Below are 23,456 nucleotides of genomic sequence, written 5' to 3'. Positions count from 1 at the left end.
TGCCGCTGACCCCCGCGGGGGTGATGTGCCGTCTCTGTATACCCGCTACTGTCTTTCCTCATCGATCTTTACTAATAATGTGTATTATGTGTAGTTCTCTTCGTTCTGCTTTGTCTTCTTAGTTCTCGTGGATGATTTATCTATGTCTGCTGTATCGGCAAAAGAGAGATTTTTCGCTTATGTGTCTACTTACAAACGGCCTGTCGTAACATTTTTTTTTTTTTTTTATTGGCATTTTTATTTTTAATTTTTTTTAGTTTTCCGTTTGTGCATGATGACTTTTTAATTTATGCAGAATTTTATTCTTGTGACTTTTATTGCATTATTATATATTGCATATTTTATATTTTCAAAGTAACGGATAATAAAGATAAATAAAAGCTGAATAAAGATGGATGCTTTTTCTATACTTGGTGTGTTCTGTTGGCTCAGTGCGGTTGTAAAAACTTTTATTTTATTCTTTTATTAATGGCCAGGACTACATGTAAAAAAAACAAACAAACCAAAAATCCCTTTACTTTACCATTTGCTACATTAATACATTAACTTAATACGTTGATTTTTGAGATACATTTTGTTATACCCCAGAGCTGTAATCACAATTCTGCTGGTTGTCCTATAATACACGGGAGCGTTTTAGTTATTTGCTGCATTTTTCGGAATGTAAAACGTAAAAATTCAGCTTTGTGCAGACATTAGGTGACCAAGAAGTGATGGCAGATTTAATCAGTGAGGAGTGCAGAATTGTGAGTGCAGCTCTGGAGGATAATGCTGTAAATTGAGATTAATATGGAGTTACTCAGAATTTCTTGTAGATTTCTTTCATGAAAGGTGAATGAGTTTTTAAAGCATTTTAGTGTACAGAGGGGAGAGGGGGTGTACAGGGGGGGTATTTTGACAATTTGGGGTATATGCTGGAGTTTATTATTTAAGCACCTGAAGGATCGGTCGGGGTATAATGTGTGATGTAGTCCGGAGAGTAACTCCTCTTATCTCCTTATCAGATTATGACCAAAGGATGTGAGACGGTGGACATGACCTTACGCCGGAACGGACTGGGTCAGCTGGGTTTCCACGTGAAGTACGACGGTACGGTAGCCGAAGTCGAGGACTACGGATTCGCGTGGCAGGCGGGTCTGCGGCAAGGCAGTCGACTTGTAGAAATATGCAAGGTGGCCGTGGTGACACTGAGCCATGATCAGATGATCGACCTGCTCCGCACTTCCGTCACGGTGAAGGTGGTGATCATACCCCCACACGAGGATGGAGCCCCCCGAAGGTAAGCGCTTCCTGTATGCTGAAAATGGCAAAAAGAGATGGACTGCTCTGAAAATGCATTTTCATTAAAAAAAATAAAAAAAAAATAGCACATCACGAACGCATTGTGTGAACACTACCGATCTCCTTTGCATTTGGTGTGTAATAAATTGCAGTCTGTTGTTCCCTGTTATCAGCTTAGCTGCTCCTTAAACCTGTATGAGTTAATAAGCTATCAACTTTCCAGACATCTGTTTTTAATTTTCCATATTCAGAATTCTGGAGCATCTTTGCTGACTGTGCATTGTGCCGTCCCTCTGTTATTCCTCCTGGAAATGAAGGCATAATTTGCCAACGAGGAGTTACCATTCCGCCAGTCAAAGGAGGTGGTGGTCAATGTACAGTCTTGTCTCTGTCCCCACTGATTGGACCAGGGAACGGTGACATCCGGTTGTCAGTTTATTCATATTCAGGAGGAATAAGTAGAAAGTTACAATATAGAGTTGTATAAAAAAAATAAAAAGACACCCCGCACTGCTGCAAGAGGGATTTTTAGGACCTAAAGGGGTTATTCAGTGGAAGGGGCTTAATAGGAGAGTTCAGGTTCAGATCCACTACGGAGGGAAAAAATTGCAAAAAAAAAGAACAAATTAGAATATTACCTTCATTATCCAATAAAAAAGAAGCATATTTATAATGATGCATGACCCTGTGAAAGCCCCAGCCATCAGCAGGAAGCTGTGTTTATGGCAGGTCTCTACCCTGATGACTTTATTTACCATCTGATAATCCAGAACATTTTGTTAATCTGCCATCTATCAGGAATTGCTGATGCTGCATTAAAGTGGTTTCCCCCTGTCTTCTAGCTATAGTTAAGAAAAACAAAATAAAATCCCTTACTCGCCCTCCCCTGGTCCGGCACAGAGTCTCCACCACTACTCCCGGTGTTATTGATTGCGCTGCAGCCAATGAGAGGCTTGAGAAGAGCCGCTGAGTTCAGTTATTGGCTGCACCGCGGTCCACATGGCAGAAGCACTGCACATAATATGACACCTGGGACCCAGTGCTGGACCTGGGGAGGGTGAGTAAAGCATAGTTGTTGTTGTTGTTGTTTAACAAACTACAGACAAGAAAATCATAAACTCCCTTTAAAATGCACATTACTATACAGTAGCAGAAATGATGCTGCAATACCAGACACGTCAGGGTGCGGTATGTGACACGTGCACACATGCTTTCCATAGGTTTGTGCAGATTTTGCATATAGATTTTGCTGCCTGTGACCATACATGTTACAGGAGGCGGCCTGCTGGTATTTGCTTGTAGATTGCCAGCTCTTTTGCACTTTTTGTTTCTTGGGGAAGGAAGTCCTTAGAGCGCTGTTGAGTAAACCGCACCCGTTTGTAGTCTCGCAGGACAAGTCCTGACACAGATGGCAGCAGAGCAGTCCCTGTAACGTTCCCGAGCCGCCCGCCGTGGGGGTTGTGCTTTCTTTCTGCCTGTACTTGTGGAAAGACCTCTCCGCATGTAACATTCTTTGTTGTTTTTCCTCCATAGAGGATGGTCTGAGTCCTATGAACTCTGCTCTATGGACCACAAGGACTCAGAGAATGCCACGTCTAGTTCCCGGCCCCCGTACCGCAGCAACACCGCCTGGCAGTGGAGCGGCTCTGCCACCCATCACGGGGCCAGTCCTTCTCAGAAATGGGTCACCCCGAGCTTTGCACTCTCGCTAAACCGGCCAGCAAAACCAGGTCCGGGGGTGCCTGTGCGAGAGCCCCAGCCGCAGCACAGCAGCAGGAGGTGAGTGAGCCCCTTGTGGCTGAATGAAGGATTGCAGCTTGTATTCTAGGGCATTGCATGTACGACTTTCATTGTTTTCCCTGATGTTAAGGGTTTATTTGGGGCATAGACTCCGTTAGAAACATGTATTATGCTGAGGTGCTGTGTGCAAAAGTATTACATAAAATAACATGTGCTGCATTAATGCACTCGTGTCACAATTCCTCATGCTGGCCCTTTTTTTGGTTGATCAGTCACAACCCATCATCTTGGTGGTACATTTGCAATAGAGTCATTATATGTTTGTGCCATAGTCATCAAATTGTCCAGGATTAGGAAAATATGGCTGCTTTCTTCCAGAAACAGCGCCACACCTGTCCGTAGGTTGTGTCTGGTATTGCAGCTCAGCCTCATTAGCGCTATAGAGCGGAGATGCAGTACCGCACACAGCCTGTAGACAGGCGTGGAGCTGTTTGCGGAAGAAAGCCATGCTTTTCTGATCTTAAAATTCAGTGATGATGATTGGGGTGCCAAACTAGGCAGTTGCATAGGGCCCCTCTCTCTGAGTGGAACATGCAATCCTTTACTGTCCTGGTTGGACATTGTATGGACGTAGTATTTGGACTGACTGTGGTGTTTGGTCAGTGCTGTGCTGTAAGTGTATATGGCGGTGTTATGCAGACACTATATGTTTGTGTTATTTAGTATTTTATATGGAAGTATTATTTAGGCACTATATAGTGGCTTTATTAGAACATGAAGTGTACGTTTTATTTGCTATATTGTGTGGAGATATTACTGTGTGGTGGAGTTATTGGAGCACTGAAAGGTAATATATTTGGTGTTTTATGAAGGTATTTGAGCACAATGTGGCGGTGTTATTGTAGCACTCAATGGTAATATCTGGTGTTTTATGGAGGTATTTGAGCACTATGTGACGGTGTTATTGTAGCACTCAATGGTAATATTTGGTGTTTTATGGAGGTATTTGAGCACTATGTGACGGAGTTATTGTAGCACTCAATGGTAATATTTGGTGTTTTATGGAGGTATTTGGGCACTATGTGGCGGTGTTATTGTAGCACTCAATGGTAATATTTGGTGTTTTATGGAGGTATTTGGGCACTATGTGGCGGTGTTATTGTAGCACTCAATGATAATATTTGGTGTTTTATGAAGGTATTTGAGCACTATGTGACGGTGTTATTGTAGCACTCAATGGTAATATTTGGTGTTTTATGGAGGTATTTGGGCACTATGTGGCGGTGTTATTGTAGCACTCAATGATAATATTTGGTGTTTTATGAAGGTATTTGAGCACTATGTGACGGTGTTATTGTAGCACTCAATGGTAATTGGTGTTTTATGGAGGTATTTGAGCACTATGTGACGGTGTTATTGTAGCACTGAATGATAATATTTGGTGTTTTATGGAGGTATTTGGGCACTATGTGACGGTGTTATTGTAGCACTCAATGATAATATTTGGTGTTTTATGGAGGTATTTGAGCACTATGTGACGGTGTTATTGTAGCACTCAATGGTAATATTTGGTGTTTTATGGAGGTATTTGGGCACTATGTGACGGTGTTATTGTAGCACTCAATGATAATATTTGGTGTTTTATGGAGGTATTTGAGCACTATGTGACGGTGTTATTGTAGCACTCAATGGTAATATTTGGTGTTTTATGGAGGTATTTGGGCACTATGTGGCGGTGTTGCTTGAGCACTGAATCACAATACTATTGTATGGAGGTATTTAGGCGCTACGTGGCGATGTTATTACAGAACTAAATGGAAATTGTGCACTATTGGATGGCGGTATTTTGGTATAAAGCGCACAAAGCCTGTATGTTTCTGAATGATGAGCATTATATTGTCTGGTAAGAAGCGGATACTTGCATGTGGCTCGTGGCCCCTTTTGTGTAATACCAGATAGTCAGAAAGTGCAGCCTGGCTTTACGGGAAAGTGATTGCGGCACGTTGTTCCCGCACGTGACTGGGCCTTTGATCCGTGACACACGGCGGCCTGATGATGGCGCCGATCCTTCCGGCAGGTAAACATTAGATCACTTTGGCTGGCGCAGTTCGCCTCTGCCAGCCCCGATCTCATCACGTTACAATATGTAGGGAGACAATAATTACACTCCATGACCTAATCTAGAAAACCTGGGGCCGCGAGTGGCAGGCAGTCAGATGGGGCAGGTGTGAGGAGGGAGGAGAGGCCCTCAGGGCCCCGCAGAGACTTTCACCCATGTCGCCAATCTCTCATATATGGTAATTTCCTATACACAGGCCAGTGAGTTACCCAGAGACGCCATATGTCGCCACGTCCCCGACAGCAATCGACAAGATGCAGCCGTACAGACACCCCTCCGGGAGCTTCTCTACGCCGACGTCTACTGGGGCCGGATACAACCGCTATAAACCCACCCCGGACAGGTGAGACCAGTGTCACCATACACAATGGCTGTGACCTCTACCTGCCATTCACCTCTGCAGCTTTATAATGCAGGGTCCTCACTGCAGGGGAGCACGGTGCATCGCAATGCACCGCAGATGTAGCAGAGTTAGGGGTGTCGTTGCAGTGCTTTCCATTGGTACTACATTATTTTATGCACCTGAGAGCTTTGGCCAGTGGCTATTTGTTGTCACTGCTATACACATGCATGCTCCGATTAGTTGAGCATACATGTGTTCTTAATAGGGAATGAGTGAATTTATAGGGAAATCTATGAGTTCTGCGTTATGATCCTGACACTTTTGGCGTGATCGGGGACCGTTGTACTATACCAGTAATGTGATGTCTGTGTTACAGGTTTGGCACCCCCCAGCGCACCATTCTACAAGCGGAGACCTACGGTGCTCAGGACGGGATGGCCAGTCAGGAGATGGCTGTAGATAGACATAAACCCGGTGAGTGCAATATCCTCTCCGCTCCTGTGCCTCATGTGAGAGATGCAGAATCCGTGTCTCTGCGCTCTATCAGGTGCAAGATGCTTCTAGAGATAGACAGATTTTAGGATTTCTAATAAAACCCATGCAGACGTTCACTAAAGTCGCGCCCTATTACTGCATTTTGTGCTGCACCTGTCCACATCCTGGAGGTCTTTTTTACATGCAGAATTCTTTATCTGCAGCGCCATCTAGTGACACATTGATGAAAGGCCCCAATATTTGTGCAGAACCTTTGTGTTACTAGTTTAATTCCTCTAAACGTCACATCTTCATTAGAAAGCAGCAGAGCCTCTTAATGGTTTACATATTTCATGTACAATAATAGATATCCTACTTTAGCTTATTTATGGGCCATTAATTCCCTATTCTAGCAAAAGAAGCCCGGAGTCTGCGTCCAAAATGTTTGCTAACTTAGACTATGTTCACACTTTGCATTTTTCTTGTGTTTTTGTTTTATGCAAATTAAAAGCTGCTTTTTTACTGTACCAACAAAAGCTATGAGATTTCAAAAATGTCATGCACACATTTGTTTTTGGAATTTTTTGCTGACTGAATTGGAAAACTCCTGCATTTTTGGAAACTGGCAAAACGTTGGCATCAGTTTTTGCAGCGTTATCGGTGAAATAAAGCAGGCACAATAGGATGTGACATGCATTTATTTTTGTGATTTTTTCCCAAATTTAAACCATAATGTCTTGGTCTCCTCACAGGAGCCTGGATGTTAGTATTAGTACAGTTTAACTAAATTTGTGATATGTGTTAAAGTAAGTAAGGTCTGACCAACTCGGTGAGTGTGTGAAAGTAAAGAATGCCTGACCAATGTGTGAAAGTAAAGAATTCCCTACCAACTCAATGCCCTACCAACTCAGTGCCTCATAAATGTGAGAAGGCAAATAATACCCTCCTAACTCTATTCCCTACCAATGTGTTAACGTAACCAATGCTATACCAACGCAGTGCCCTACCAATGTGATAAGTAAACAATGCTCTACCAACTCAATGCCTCATAAATGTGAGAAAGCAAACAATACCCTTATAACTCCGTTCCCTACCAATGTGTTAATGTAACCAATGCCCTACCAATGTGATACGTAAATAATGCCTTACCATCTCAGTGCCCTACCAATGTGATAAGTAAATAATGCCTTACCATCTCAGTGCCCTACCAATGTGATAAGTAAACGATGCCTAACTAATTAAACTTTCCCCGCTGTTTTTACATTTGCAGTTGTGTATTTTTTTCATGCACTTTGGTGACCTTAGTTTACGGCTGCGCTTCATACTTGAATCGAGCTTTGTTCTTCAGAATAGTGACTATTTTTTTCAGATATAAAAAACTTTTTCCACTAAATAATTTGATCAAATTGCTCCATTTTCCAAAAATGTTTATGGTGTCACATACTTCTTGCATTGGTGGCCTCACACCTTGTATTGTTCATGCTTGTATGGTGGAAGCAAAGCTGAACTTTGGGATCCTGAAAAACACAGCAAAATCTTTGTTTTGTCTGCAGCTTTTTTTACTGCCAAGTGGTGAGGTTTTGGCTGCAGGAAACAAAAGCAGCAAAAAAGCAAGGTGTGAACATAGCTTAAAGAAAACAGGGAATCTGTGGGAATCTTCATTCTGCTGATTTGACGGTAATGGAGAAAAGGCTTCTTTCAGAGGACGTGGGTGTATAATTAATGGAATGTCATGGCGGATCATGTGAGGAACGCTCTGTGTGCCGTCTGGCTACTTCTTGTAATACATGCCATTTTTAGACTAGTAAAGGAAGCATTGACTTATGCGGAGGGCGTACAATCTAAAGGTAAGGAATCAGTATTGAAGATTAGGTGAGATGGGATTTGGAAAACAGCCATTAATTCTAGAATATGTAGGCGAGGAGGACCGCGGGGCGTAGATTTGGCTGAATAGTCCTCATAAGTCACAGAAGATCCTTCAAGAACGGAAGCAGTAGGTGAGGTCAGACATCGGCTGCAGCAACAGTTCTTTATTCCCTAAACTTCTCTCGCCTGCCCTGTATTGCATGTGCGGAGCAGACACATGGATGGGGATCATGTATGATGGGATAACAACAGTGATAAGGCAGGTAGCGATCTGAGTTTTTTGATAAATTTTTGGACTATCATGTATGCAGTCATTCCACAACAGAACTTCTGGAAGGAGGAACGTGATCTTTACGTGTCCTGCACATACACCTGTCATGTACCTGGTCGTGTCTGTGTTTTGTGACTATTTATGGGACTGCTTGTATATCTGTGTGTGTTTTGATGCTGCATAGGTAAAGTGATGGCTTATCCTAGTAATATGCCAGACCTCATCTTGGCCGGTATATGTCTTTAAAGGACTATTCCCCATTTAAAAATCACTGGGATATGTCATCACTTTGTCATAGGTAGGGGTCTGACCTGCAGCTAGTTTCCTCCACAGTCAGGTAGTCAGAAGTGTCAGGGAGTTGGAAGGAAAATCTGAATAGTTGAGGTCCTAAAGGTCAGTCCCCCAACAATCATGAAGTTAAATCCTTAACATACGCCACCACTTTATAGGATTGGAGTACTCTTTTAAGGCCAATTCCACACATATGGGCTCGTATCGTAATACCCAGACCGACCGCCTGGTCTCCTAAACTGACCTGACTGCCTCATAGACATATACAGTAGAAATGAGGCAGTGAGCTCATATTAGAAGTACCAGTCGTCGGGGTCAGTTTTCTGATCCGGGCATAGCCCTTGAATATAGACACTGTGAATACAAACAGTATACATTAATAACTAGAGCTTAGTCCTAGTGAGTCTGAGATATAGACTGTGAAATTCTGTCAGAATGATTGTATAATAATACCAAACCAAATACATTTCAACTCAGTCTGCACCCTCCTAGCCTGATTGATACCTCCTCAGTGCTCCACCTCCCTGCTGCGGATTCTCCGCCCTCCTAGCCTGATTGATACCTCCTCAGTGCCCCACCTCCCTGCTGCTGCTGAATCTCCGCCCTCCTATCCTGATTAATACCTCCTCAGTGCCTCTCCTCCCTGCTTTCGCTGAATCTCCGCCCTCCTATCCTCATTGCCTGCTCCTCAGTGCCCCTCCTCCCTGCTGCTGCTGAATCTCCACCCCCCTATCCTGATTCTTTGCTCCTCAGTGCCCCTCCTCTCTGCTGATGCTGAATCTCTGCCCTCCTATCCTGATTGTGTGCTCCTCAGTGCCTCTCTTCCCTGCTGCATCTCTGCCAACCTAGCCAGATTAACTTCTGTGTCCTTCCTTTCTCCCTGTTGCTGCTGTGGAGATCTCCCACTACTTAGTACAAGCTGCAGATGTCAGTCAGGCTGTGCAGGCGGAGACTGAATGCAGTGGACTAGAGCTTCTCCCATTCTATTGCTGAACTCCTAAAATGCTCATTTTAATATAAAATCGAAAGCCATGCTGAAATAAATTTTCAAAGTAATTACACTAGCGCCTCAAGTCTAAGAGATCTGTTTATTAATGTATGCTATTAGTATTGTGAAATCTGGTGACAGATCCTTCTTTAAAGAGACAATCCAGTCACGTCAAGCCCTAGCATTTCGGTAGGATGTGCCTGATTGCTAGGGGGTCTAACCGCAGGGCACCCACCCATCACAAGAATACTGATGGATGGACATGTGAGCAGATGGACTAATCTGTAGCTCTATCCTGCCACTTGTCCTGGTGGTATTACCCTTGTTATCATTGTAAATGAAAAGTTTATATACGTTGTGCTTCAGTTTCTCACTGTTTTCAAGATCTCTGCTTGCTGTGCTGTACTCCGCTATAGAGGAGGCGAATGTCAGAGCTACCCGAGCGCAGAACCTCTGTGTAAATCACAGTCTGAGATCCCGCTCCCAGCCCCCACCACCAGCCTCTTTAATTAACACTCGGCTCCTAATTATTCGCTGACGTTATTCCTGCAAGGTGCCTGTGACGACGTGATTTGTCTTTTGCAGAACCGCTGTGGCACATCCCATCGCAGCCCCGAGTAGGAGTCAGTGTGAACAAGAGACCTAACCGTCAGGAGCTGGCCGGCAAGAGCTCTCCTCACCGTCATTCCAGGGTAAGTGCCCAGCCACGTGATCGCTGTTCACACACACAGGCCACGCGGGCAGAGCGGCAGTCACCTTATCGATGTGTTTGCAGGGAGAGGCGCAGTACTCCAGTCACTCCAGCAGTAACACGTTGTCCAGTACGGCATCCAGTAACCAGAGTGACGAGCGCTGGTTTGATCCCCAAGAGCAGCCGGATGTAGACCTGGAGCCCATTTCTAAGGGGACGTCTAACGACAGCGGCATCGACACCTCCTTACCCAATTTTGCACACTCGAATCCAGCCAGACCAACGCCTCGCCGTGAGAAAGCGCAGAAACCCATGGCGTGCTCCACCTACCCTGGCATGCACGAAAGCGGATCCCGGGATAAGAGGAAAGATCAGATGTCCTCTGGAAAAGGCTACAGACCCAAAGTGTACCCACCGGGCAACGGCACCGCCGAAGCCTTCAGTGACTCCAGGTACAGAGCTGGGTGGCAGTATAACCATGAATAACGCTCCATAGCAAGTTCTGTGTGATCACCAGCTGAGCTGTGGGTGCAGAGCAAAAATAGAGGTGCCAGTTACTCATCAAACTGTGGGGGAAAGCAGATCCCGTATTGTACCATGTGAGGGGAGATCGGATCCCGTATTGTACAGTGTGAGGGGAGATCGGATCCCGTATTGTACAGTGTGAGGGGAGATCGGATCCCGTATTGTACGGTGTGAGGGGAGATCGGATCCCGTATTGTACGGTGTGAGGGGAGATCGGATCCCGTATTGTACGGTGTGAGGGGAGATCGGATCCCGTATTGTACAGTGTGAGGGGAGATCGGATCCCGTATTGTACCGTGTGAGGGGAGATCGGATCCCGTATGGTACGGTGTGAGGGGAGATCGGATCCCGTATGGTACGGTGTGAGGGGAGATCGGATCCCGTATGGTACGGTGTGAGGGGAGATCGGATCCCGTATGGTACGGTGTGAGGGGAGATCGGATCCCGTATGGTACGGTGTGAGGGGAGATCGGATCCCGTATGGTACGGTGTGAGGGGAGATCGGATCCCGTATGGTACGGTGTGAGGGGAGATCGGATCCCGTATGGTACGGTGTGAGGGGAGATCGGATCCCGTATGGTACGGTGTGAGGGGAGATCGGATCCCGTATGGTACGGTGTGAGGGGAGATCGGATCCCGTATGGTACGGTGTGAGGGGAGATCGGATCCCGTATGGTACGGTGTGAGGGGACATCGGATCCCGTATGGTACGGTGTGAGGGGAGATCGGATCCCGTATGGTACGGTGTGAGGGGAGATCGGATCCCGTATGGTACGGTGTGAGGGGAGATCGGATCCCGTATGGTACGGTGTGAGGGGAGATCGGATCCCGTATGGTACGGTGTGAGGGGAGATCGGATCCCGTATGGTACGGTGTGAGGGGAGATCGGATCCCGTATGGTACGGTGTGAGGGGAGATCGGATCCCGTATGGTACGGTGTGAGGGGAGATCGGATCCCGTATGGTACGGTGTGAGGGGAGATCGGATCCCGTATGGTACGGTGTGAGGGGAGATCGGATCCCGTATGGTACGGTGTGAGGGGAGATCGGATCCCGTATGGTACGGTGTGAGGGGAGATCGGATCCCGTATGGTACGGTGTGAGGGGAGATCGGATCCCGTATGGTACGGTGTGAGGGGAGATCGGATCCCGTATGGTACGGTGTGAGGGGAGATCGGATCCCGTATGGTACGGTGTGAGGGGAGATCGGATCCCGTATGGTACGGTGTGAGGGGAGATCGGATCCCGTATGGTACGGTGTGAGGGGAGATCGGATCCCGTATGGTACGGTGTGAGGGGAGATCGGATCCCGTATGGTACGGTGTGAGGGGAGATCGGATCCCGTATGGTACGGTGTGAGGGGAGATCGGATCCCGTATGGTACGGTGTGAGGGGAGATCGGATCCCGTATGGTACGGTGTGAGGGGAGATCGGATCCCGTATGGTACGGTGTGAGGGGAGATCGGATCCCGTATGGTACGGTGTGAGGGGAGATCGGATCCCGTATGGTACGGTGTGAGGGGAGATCGGATCCCGTATGGTACGGTGTGAGGGGAGATCGGATCCCGTATGGTACGGTGTGAGGGGAGATCGGATCCCGTATGGTACGGTGTGAGGGGAGATCGGATCCCGTATGGTACGGTGTGAGGGGAGATCGGATCCCGTATGGTACGGTGTGAGGGGAGATCGGATCCCGTATGGTACGGTGTGAGGGGAGATCGGATCCCGTATGGTACGGTGTGAGGGGAGATCGGATCCCGTATGGTACGGTGTGAGGGGAGATCGGATCCCGTATGGTACGGTGTGAGGGGAGATCGGATCCCGTATGGTACGGTGTGAGGGGAGATCGGATCCCGTATGGTACGGTGTGAGGGGAGATCGGATCCCGTATGGTACGGTGTGAGGGGAGATCGGATCCCGTATGGTACGGTGTGAGGGGAGATCGGATCCCCTATGGTACGGTGTGAGGGGAGATCGGATCCCCTATGGTACGGTGTGAGGGGAGATCGGATCCCCTATGGTACGGTGTGAGGGGAGATCGGATCCCCTATGGTACGGTGTGAGGGGAGATCGGATCCCCTATGGTACGGTGTGAGGGGAGATCGGATCCCCTATGGTACGGTGTGAGGGGAGATCGGATCCCCTATGGTACGGTGTGAGGGGAGATCGGATCCCCTATGGTACGGTGTGAGGGGAGATCGGATCCCCTATGGTACGGTGTGAGGGGAGATCGGATCCCCTATGGTACGGTGTGAGGGGAGATCGGATCCCCTATGGTACGGTGTGAGGGGAGATCGGATCCCCTATGGTACGGTGTGAGGGGAGATCGGATCCCCTATGGTACGGTGTGAGGGGAGATCGGATCCCCTATGGTACGGTGTGAGGGGAGATCGGATCCCCTATGGTACGGTGTGAGGGGAGATCGGATCCCCTATGGTACGGTGTGAGGGGAGATCGGATCCCCTATGGTACGGTGTGAGGGGAGATCGGATCCCCTATGGTACGGTGTGAGGGGAGATCGGATCCCCTATGGTACGGTGTGAGGGGAGATCGGATCCCCTATGGTACGGTGTGAGGGGAGATCGGATCCCCTATGGTACGGTGTGAGGGGAGATCGGATCCCCTATGGTACGGTGTGAGGGGAGATCGGATCCCCTATGGTACGGTGTGAGGGGAGATCGGATCCCCTATGGTACGGTGTGAGGGGAGATCGGATCCCCTATGGTACGGTGTGAGGGGAGATCGGATCCCCTATGGTACGGTGTGAGGGGAGATCGGATCCCCTATGGTACGGTGTGAGGGGAGATCGGATCCCCTATGGTACGGTGTGAGGGGAGATCGGATCCCCTATGGTACGGTGTGAGGGGAGATCGGATCCCCTATGGTACGGTGTGAGGGGAGATCGGATCCCCTATGGTACGGTGTGAGGGGAGATCGGATCCCCTATGGTACGGTGTGAGGGGAGATCGGATCCCGCATGGTACGGTGTGAGGGGAGATCGGATCCCGCATGGTACGGTGTGAGGGGAGATCGGATCCCGCATGGTACGGTGTGAGGGGAGATCGGATCCCGCATGGTACGGTGTGAGGGGAGATCGGATCCCGCATCGTACGGTGTGGGGGGAGAGCGGATCCCGCATCGTACGGTGTGGGGGGAGAGCGGATCCCGCATCGTACGGTGTGGGGGGAGAGCGGATCCCGCATCGTACGGTGTGAGGGGAGAGCGGATCCCGCATCGTACGGTGTGAGGGGAGATCGGATCCCGCATCGTACGGTGTGAGGGGAGATCGGATCCCGCATCGTACGGTGTTGGGGGGAGAGCGGCTCCCTCATCGTGCGGTGTGGGGGGGAGAGCGGCTCCCTCATCGTGCGGTGTGGGGGGGGGGAGAGCGGCTCCCCTTTGTGTGTGTCTGAGGTTGAATGCACATTTCTCACTATTTGTTGGAGCAGTGTTGATGTTGGGCCATTGTTATGGGTTGCATGTACATTACCATTGCCGCCTGTGGATTAGATAACCCCGCTGGTTGCGCGGTGCGGGGAGCGATGTCGCAGATTGGACCTCTGTGTATGGCAGCGATCGTGCTCATGTCCCATCATTATTATGTGCCCAATCTTTCACACTCTGTACGTCCAGGTCGGGGGCATTTAACTTTCAATTGATCAATTTGCAAAAAATAAAATGACAAAAATGGTAGCACAGAATGTAGGAAGCTTAGACTCCAAGATAATAATAATAATAATAATAATGGAATCTATGTGTTCTTTGCGCAAGCAGATCCAACGCCTATAAAAACCCCGAGGGTTCCAGGAACCAGCAGATGTCACAGTCCAGCTCCTTCCAGCTGTCCAGCTCCGTGCCCAAATCTTTTTTCTCTCGTCAGAACGTGAGGAATAAGATCCCAGCTGGCTGGAAAAAGCCAGAGGACACTCCACCAAGGCCAACCACATTTACAGACCCCAAAAAGTAAGTGCACCCCAACGTTCGCTGCTTTTGGGGCTCCCCGCGTTTGGGGCTCCCCGTTTTCAAATATTCATCATACCCTTCACTTCCATTCCCAATAAAATTATTATTATTAATAGTCCCTACCCCATCCCCCCATCAGAGCAGGACTCCTCCAGAATCTGTTGTTTTTGATGGGAGCGCTGCCTTGCAGGCATTGCTGTTTTTCACATCTAAAGGATGGACAACTTAAAGGGGCGGGTAAAAAGGAGAAGACAGCGTCCATGCAGGGTGTTCTTTTGCAAATAGGGTGTTTATTCCGCCATTCCAAACAACTTTTCGACCCCTTATGGGTCATTGTCAAGTATAAGTTTTCAACCCATAAGGGGTCGAAACGTTGTTTGGAATGGCGGAATAAACACCCTATTTGCAAAAGAACACCCTGCATGGACGCTGTCTTCTCCTTTTTACCTGTATGTATAACCCCAAGTAAGTTCCTTGGGGATTATTGATGTGCGTGAAATTGCAAAGTGCTTGTAAAAACGAGCAGCTGTGCAATTTACGTCTCATCACACGTCCTCTCCGTTCTCAAGACTTGATGGCATTTTTCATTCTATAGTTTACAGCTCATTGCCAGGCTTAGTGCACATCCTGCAAGCGCTGCCCTGGGGCGGCCGCATCACTGGCAGAACTGGAACATGAGCACCCTCTTTAAATAGACCTTGAGTCGAGTGTAAACGCTGCTGCTGGTCAGTGAAAACGCTGTCACCGGTAAATCCATAGTCTAGTGTAAACACTGCCGCCGATCAGCCCATGATCCACGATGGCTGTTTTGTAAATCGTGTAAGCGCAGTCACTGTTCAGTCAACAATCTAGGGTAAACGCTGCTGCCGGTCATTCGGCGGTGTAAGGTAAACTCCGCTGCCAATCATTTCACGGTGTGAGGTAAACGCCACCGCTGGTAAGTCCGCGGTGTATCATAAACGCCGCCGCTGGTCAGTACACAGTATAGGGAAAACACCACCGTCGGCAAACAGTCCGCAGTCTAGGGTAAATGCTGTCGGTGAATCCACAGTTTAGGGTAAACACCACCATCCGCAGACGGTCCGCAGACTAGGGTTAACGCTGCCACCGATCAGTCCACAGTCTAGTGGGAAGTGTTTTTTTTATTTTTTTCATTAATGTGATCATGTTTTTAATTGTAACCTTTTAATTTGGAGGCTAAAAAATTCTCAACTTCCTTACAAATGTTCAGCCTTACGAGCCACAGGCCCCAACATTATTTTTTTCCTGCCTAGAGCAATGCGTGGTCTATCTGCTTTGGGGTCAGGTCCTGAGTGTACGGACGTCAGCTTTACTGTAATCATAAGCAAACTGATTTAGATCCAGTAATGAAAAACTAGAGCAACGATGCTTAGTGATCTGAACAGTACGATGGCTTTCACACTTGCTGACTGTTTCCAATTTATAACAACATTTTTTTTTTCCCCTGTAACTGATCCACCTGAATGAAGGAGGCGGACAACAAAAAAAGGTGGCAAATAAATCAGAAATACAATTAGTGTCATGATTTGCGCTGCTACAATGAATGAAGAAGGCTGGTGTCGTCACGTTATATTGCCTGGCGCTGGTGCAGCAGCCCTCGCACCGTCACGTGAGGAGACACTCCGCAGCCCGGGGGTCTCCCTATTGTCTGAAGTATTTAGGTCAGCGGTGAGAGACAAAATTGCTGGAGACAGAGGATTATGTGAACATCTGTTGTGTGTATGCAGAGGCGGCCGGAGTATATAGTATATAGGGGTCTGTGCCGTGTATGTGACCCGGTGTCTGCGGCTTATAACTCCTTGTCTTTCTTTCTTTAGACAAGTAGATCTGAACACAAAGAACGTCTTTGGTCAGCCCCGGCTCCGGGCCTCCCTGCGAGACCTCCGATCACCTCGCAAGAATTACAAGTCCACCATTGAGGATGATCTGAAGCGGCTGATTATTATGGACAACCTGGGACCGGAGCAGGAGCAGGACTGCATGGTGAGACAACCACGTCCTTGTACTGAATATCGGGGCACTGACACCGCCGGCTCGACCCTATTTATAGTGCCCTTTATCCATGTGCTTCTGTCTGTTGGATCCTTTGTAGTTGTACTTTTTACTAAACCCTTATTACAAGTTTTCTCTTTTTCACTTCCGCCACCTTTTAGTGCCATGTCTTGGGGTCACATATTTTAGTAATTGCCTTTTTCTTTCTTTTTTTTTTTTTTTTTTTTTTTAACAATATTCTTGCCTTTTTTGCTCCAGTCAGACCTAAGACATAAGTGATCCATAATATCCAACCTGTCCTCTGTGTAGGAGCTCAGTCAGCAACCTGCGACCATCCAGCTGTGCTGAAACTACTACTCCCAGCAAGTGCCTAAGCTGTCATGGCATGCTGGGAGTCATAGTTTCACAACAGCCACAGGTTACTGACCCGCTGATGTAGGATATGCACTAGGTATGGATTACGGACACCCAATGATTGGACCTGGTAACTATTGCAAAAATAAAGTAAGTCACTTCAGAAGTGGTCTCGGCTCCAAAACACTTTTCAGGTATATTACGTCTCTGCTTGGGTCCCCCTTTCATGAAGCAGAGCTGCTAACCAGCAAAATCCCCCCGACCTGGCGAGTCAGAACCCTCCATGGATGGTAGTAGCAAGGTTGAAATGCAAAATTTGCTACCTTCTCGAGGGTCTCCAGACGCAATGGTCAAACTAAAAGTGGGTGGTCTGTGATGAGCATTAAACATAACAAGTATGGAGGAAGCAAAGCTGCTAATATATTAATGGGGAGAAAGGGAACTAAAATCTGATAGTCCGAAAGTCACTGCAAAATCTGTCAGTCATTGTCGATATAGGGGGGAATGGACGTCGGCAAAGTGTGGATGCACGGAGCGAGCAGAGGATAATACTAGGAAGTGAGCACCCCCCCCGAATACGCAAATCCTTTACCCATTTTCTTATATCGCTCCCTCAGTCACCTCAGAAAACCTTACAAAGAACGCTTTCCGATGAGAGCCTGTGCAGCGGACGCCGAGATGCAGGATTCGCCTGCTCCCCATCCATCGACTCCTCTCGGGGCACTGATATCTTCTACGCCAACCCGTACCCTTCCAGCACTCTACCTGTTCGCCGCCAGCACCAGCCTGGGATGCCCGAGAAATCCGGTAAGACGCACAATGGGAAAGTGTTATATATTTACACTGACACATGGAGTCAGTGATGGGACAGATCTCTTCTACTGCGCGGAGCAGTCACATGTAGCAGAGGTATTACAATGCGTACTGGTCAGTAAACTCTTTGGTGCTCCGTTGGTCGTCGTCTCACATTGATCGATGAAATGTTGATCCATCCCATGTAACTATTATTCTTTTCTCCCTGCAGCCGGCATCTCGTCTTCTGAGCTGTCACTTACGGAGATTCGGGATTCCAATTCCAGACACGTAGACCCGGGGATGATGCCTCTGCCGGACACCGCGTCCGGCCTGGAGTGGTCCAGCCTGGTCAGTGCAGCCAAAGCCTTTGAAGGTAACGTGTGCGATGCTCTGCATGGAAGACTACTGTGAAGTTACAATTAGTCATGAACTCGTAGGAAACTTTCATCTTCGTTCCCCCCCCCCCCCCCAAATACAGAATCGTAACGGTGACCTTGTCTGTTACAAGTTTTGGGGAATTTTTAATATTTTTGCTCCACATGTAAATTTCTGTCATCTTGTAAAATAAACCCGATTTTGTTGTTGTTGTTTCTTGCAGTGCAAAGAGCCGCCTCACTCTTCTCTCTGAATGAAGTCGCTTTGACTCCTGTGCAAAGTGGTGGCACAGCACACCTCAGCCTGGAAAGGCAGCACACGCCACGCACCACCCCCACCTCAAGGTACGGCGATAAAAGAAAAACCGCAGTACAGCGACCTGTTCAGACCTATAGGCTGAAATCTTATTATTAATTATTATAGTGCCATTTATTCCATGGCGCTTTTCATGTGTTATTATCAAAAGTCCGCAAATCACGGATAAGAAGGAAATGGCGGAACAATCAGATGTACAAGGGGGAGGAGTGCCCGGCTGTAAATGAGCCAATTCATGGATACACAGCTGGGACCCCCAGAGCCAATGCTGCTGTTTTGTGAGTGGGTTTCCACTATGGCTCCAAATGGGGGGGACCCTCTTTTGTCACACCCATGTGGGTTGTCTACAATTTTATAGAGCCTTTCCCAAAAAAAACCTGCCATATTGGTTGTCACCTATTTTTCCAAAAAATTGATATAACAAAGGATAGGCAGAATATGTTTTGAATGCCCCCAGAATAGGTCCGCTCGAGGACTGTTGTTTTTTAGCCCAGTATAAGCTAACTGTCTTATCAGCCATTAGCGGGATCGTCTCATCAGAGACCTCTGCCGTCAAGATGCGACCACTGGAGCGATCATTGGAGGAAATGTAGTGTTACATGGTGGCCATTTAGATGACTGTCCTTGTAATAGGAGAACAGATTGAGACCCGCAGAATGGGATCCGATCGTAGCGATTATGTTCTGGTTTATAGAGCGGACGTTCATGTCAGGGACTTTTCTTCATTGCTGATAAACCCTTTAGCGTAGAGCAGTCACTAATGAGCCAGTCTGAGATATTTTACAACTTGACCCATTTCTGCCGTACACCATATGTAGGTCACTGATCAGTCCGGCGTTTGAGTTAATTCTATGTTGTTCGATGTTTTTTCTAGTGATGAAGTGTCTCCCGACCTCACCGGGAAGGTTCTGCAGCTCGAGGTCATGTTGAAACAGCTGCACACCGATCTTCAGAAGGTAACGACGAGCCAGGACCCCTCGGCTGCTTTCCTTAATGATGACGTGCACTAATGTCTGTCATGGTTTTTAGTTTGGTAATTTCCTGCTGTAAAGCCTCACTTTTCAGCTCCTCCTAGGTGGAGTCATGTCACACTTTACGTTAGTAACTCCTCTGAAGTAATACAAGACTCTGCCCCTAACAAATAGGTGCTTAAGACCCTAACTTAGAATTGAGGTCTGTGGTGCCCAGTTCTCTTCGACAGCTAAAACCACCATTCCTTACCTTGCGAGTCTGTAAAGTAACCAGCAGAGGGCGCAGAAGATGCAACAGAAGCAAGCCTGTCCTAATATAATGGTTGGGGGACCCCAGAATGTCTGTTTTCACACAAGGCAGACTTTTTAGGGGGATGTTTATCATGGATCCTGCTCCAGATTTCCGGTGTAAAAAAAAAAAAAGTTGCATATTTTTTCAGTCTCTACTTGTTCCAAAATGTGACGTTTTTACCCACTTTCCTCTACCTCAAACATTGAGTTAGAGAGAGGAGCAGCTTGTGACCCATCAGGTTTACCACTGGATAAGTGATAACCTGTTGATCAGTGGGGGTCCGACCGCAGGGACCTGCACCGATCGGCAGAATGGGGACCTTTTATCCCAGTTAGGAAGGAGCAGCAGTGCACATGCCCAACCACCGCTCCATTAATTGTTTATGGGGCTACTGTGCTCCCATAGAAGATGAATGGAGGGGTGGTCAGGCCGTTTTCTAATGGGGATAAAAGTTCCCCTTCGGGGGCAAAAAAAACTCCCCATGTATGCTGATTGGTGCAGATCCCAGCGGTCGGACTCCCACTGATCAGTAAGTAATCATCGATGGTTGATAACTTGTTTCACTGGACAGCCCCTTTAAGTAACAGTACCCATTCATCCAGTCTTTGTTTGATCACCTCATATGGTCTCCTTCCATCTTGTGTTGTCGCAGGAAAAACTGGACAAAGAGGCGCTGCAGGTAGAAGTGGCGAATCTCCGACACAACAATCAGCGACTTCAGGCAGAATCGCACTCGGCCAGCGAGCAGCTGAGGAAATTCGCAGAGATTATTCACACTGTGGAAAAAAAGGATCATTGAGACCCTAAAAAAGGGGGTAGCTGAACCTTCGAGAGGGTGGGTGGGGGTTACACAGAGCTCACAATATGGTACATCTTGCCACACATGGTGGTCTCTCCTCGGTACCCTGCAGTACAGGACTGGAGTTTTGTTTCCTTTTTTTTTTTTTTTTTTTTTTATTATTATTTCTGCATTATTATTTTTTTTTCTTAATGTACAGAAACATTTTCCTCTTTTTTTTTTTTTGTAGATTTGTATAAATTTAAAAAAAAAAAAAAAAAAAAGTTGAGGAGGGGGGACGTATTTTTGGCCATATTGTCTGCACAAATTTCCGTCAGGAATTATGCAAAATGGACAGTCTCGCAGGCAAGCGTAGCGCAAAATACGGGAAAGTAATGTTATATATATATAAATATATTTAAATTGTATAGGAAGAAAAAGTTCTATATGGGGAATAGGTCTTTGGATGAACCCTTAAGTAATGTTAAAGTTTCATACAAATTTATTTTAATATGACGCCAGTCCGACTGGATATTTCCATGTATATTTTGTTAATATGATGTATATATAAATCATCTCTTTTGTTAACGGGAACAAGTGACTATTCCGAGTTACATCATTATAATTTACTAGTAATATCTGAAAGCGAGCCTGTCCTGGTAGAGGTGCACCGAAAATGGGGGCCTCTGTACAATTCAAGGTGTTCAGGGAGCTCCATCCTTTGTTGGGCATCTTGACTGTTCCAGCTAAAGAAGCGTATCCTCGCACAGTGCCGCCCTGCTGGCACAGTAGTGTATAGCACACTGTATCCTAAAACTAGAAGGTGGCTATATAGTGGGTGCTCTTTCTGGGCATGATAATATGGCCCACATTGACAGTGCTCCTGGCTTATGACTGGTACACCAGAATTGCAGAAATCTGCAGATTTGCAAGTTTACATGCAGATACCTTCTATATGATATACACGCTTAATGCAAGCGGAGAGGAGAATATATATACTTGAACTTTAGGATTTGCTTTAGCCATTGATTTTTCTATGCGTGAGATCACAGGAAGCCTAAACACATCCTATTTTTATGCAGTGACTATATACATGTGTATGTATGTGTGTGTATATATGTATATATATGTATATATGTGTATATATGTATATATGTGTATATATGTATATATGTATATATATATATATATATATATATATATATATATATATATATATATATATATATATATATATATATATATATATATATATATATATATATATATGACACGTGTATATAGAGAACTACAGATATACACACACCATATGTATACAAAGAAAAAGCGGTTCCAACTTCATAAAATTGCATAGATCTTTATTAGAAAAATCATCTGTTAAATTCCATATTCCTGTGAGCTACGCGTTTTGAACGCCAGCTGTGTTCTTTGAGAAGCTTTAACAAAAAACGCAGTTGGCATTCGAAACGCGTAGCTCGCGAATGGAAAAATTCTATGGAATTTAACAGATTTTTCTAATAAAGATCTACGCAACTTTATGAAGCTGGATCCTCCATTTTTCTTCATATGTTGTAACGTGGTCCCACGGATTCAATGCTTCTACACACCTGGAGCCATATGTATACACACGTGCATTATATACACACACTACACACATACATCTGAGCTATCAGTCTGGAGTACGATGCACTTTCTCCTTCCACTTTCTTGGACTTCCCTTAAGTGTTTGACTTCATCACAGACCCAAACCTTGTAGATAGTCTTCTCACTCACCAGCCATCCTCCAACAATCAGGTCTTGCAAGAACTCTTCATCAAGCTCGAGCAGCCATTTTTAACCTTTTTTGAAGCTGCCACTTTGAACCTTAACTGTCTACAGAGAAGATGGACGACATTCGCTGCTGGACCTCACCGACCTCCATGCCTTCTTGCCATGCACACTGTACGATATGCTGTAATGTCGTGTAAAACGCATGATGGTTTGGAAACAACTTAACGGACTCAAATAATTTTCTAAATGAGGGCTGCCAGACAGAGTTGTATACGGTTTTATTTGTATAAACTGATCTACACTTTCTATGGTGTCTTCATTGACTTCTGTATGGGTGGTTGAGGGAAATTTTCTGAAGAGTAACTGTCAGTTACAATATTGTCACATTGGACTCCATCATTGGGACATAATGTCAGGTAGCTCCGCTAAAGGCTCATGGTAGCACACGTGTGATGAGGAATGGCCATGAATGTAGGAAGATAAAAACCGGGTTCACGTATAGTAAATGCATGGATGACCGCATGATATCCTTGCAGCCCACATTCGAGTCTTGATCTTCTGTAAGGTCAGGTTAATATTTAGCTGAAGACCCCGGCAATTTAAAATGGTTCTTTCCTTTAAGTCAGCGCCGCAGCAGTATAGACCTGCTGGGTGGACCTGGGGAAGGTGAGTACAGCACGGTTTGTTTCTTTTTAATAGCTTGCAGCTATGGACATTCATTTACTGAAAGGGAACAACCCCTTTACGGCAGACGAGTTGCTTGTTTGACACTGCTGACTGCAGAAAATGGAAAGGGCAGCTTGTTTCCAGTCAAGTTGGGCTATTAGGTTTTCTCGGTTGCTTAATTGGGAGACACAGGAACCACGGGTGTTGTCTGCTGTTAGAAGGGGGCTGATGCTAAGAACAAAAGTCGGTTCTTTATTTGGAGGCTACATCCACTTACACTGGGCTATACTAGTTTAGTGTCATGTAGGAGGCAGACACTGGTCTGGGTTCTCCACACCCGTTTCTTCATTTTTATGTAGAATGTGCTTAACCAAGGCCACTCTGAACCAGTCACTCTGTTCCCCTCTGTCCCTGAAAGCAGGACCAGGTCAGCTGTATCTACAGGCCATCAGCTCCACTGGCAGTTGTTTCTTGCTATACTCCTGCCCGCCAGACTGTGGCACATAGCAGCAAATGAAGATGAGTAAGATGTTGGATCAGACTACAAGACACGTTAGTATTTTTTCTCCTTTGCAG

General features: G+C 46.5%; 1 protein-coding gene across 5 annotated transcripts in view; it reads left to right on the top strand.

The window, feature by feature from the left end:
- SIPA1L3 (signal induced proliferation associated 1 like 3) overlaps positions 1 to 22,520 on the top strand; it is a 102,568-nt gene extending 80,048 nt beyond the window's left edge. For 4 of the 5 annotated variants that reach the window (XM_073641462.1, XM_073641464.1, XM_073641463.1 and 1 more), the window contains 13 exons: positions 1,005 to 1,279; positions 2,815 to 3,060; positions 5,337 to 5,483; positions 5,860 to 5,957; positions 9,959 to 10,065; positions 10,149 to 10,516; positions 14,363 to 14,551; positions 16,390 to 16,555; positions 17,536 to 17,725; positions 17,943 to 18,086; positions 18,312 to 18,432; positions 19,278 to 19,359; positions 20,319 to 22,520. In XM_073641462.1, coding sequence (XP_073497563.1) covers positions 1,005 to 1,279; positions 2,815 to 3,060; positions 5,337 to 5,483; positions 5,860 to 5,957; positions 9,959 to 10,065; positions 10,149 to 10,516; positions 14,363 to 14,551; positions 16,390 to 16,555; positions 17,536 to 17,725; positions 17,943 to 18,086; positions 18,312 to 18,432; positions 19,278 to 19,359; positions 20,319 to 20,465 — 2,280 coding nt within the window. In that variant the 3' untranslated portion in view covers positions 20,466 to 22,520. The remainder of the gene's footprint in view (positions 1 to 1,004; positions 1,280 to 2,814; positions 3,061 to 5,336; positions 5,484 to 5,859; positions 5,958 to 9,958; positions 10,066 to 10,148; positions 10,517 to 14,362; positions 14,552 to 16,389; positions 16,556 to 17,535; positions 17,726 to 17,942; positions 18,087 to 18,311; positions 18,433 to 19,277; positions 19,360 to 20,318) is intronic. The other variant, XM_073641466.1, reaches the window with a different exon arrangement.
- Positions 22,521 to 23,456: the final 936 nt, after the last annotated feature.

The sequence above is a fragment of the Phyllobates terribilis genome, unplaced genomic scaffold, assembly GCF_046119375.1.
Source record: "Phyllobates terribilis strain yellow unplaced genomic scaffold, ASM4611937v1 Scaffold_7__3_contigs__length_470593459, whole genome shotgun sequence".
In the NCBI taxonomy this organism is placed as follows: Eukaryota; Metazoa; Chordata; class Amphibia; order Anura; family Dendrobatidae; genus Phyllobates; species Phyllobates terribilis.
Note: the sequence above shows the minus strand (reverse complement) of the source record. Positions and strands in the feature narration are given on the sequence as shown.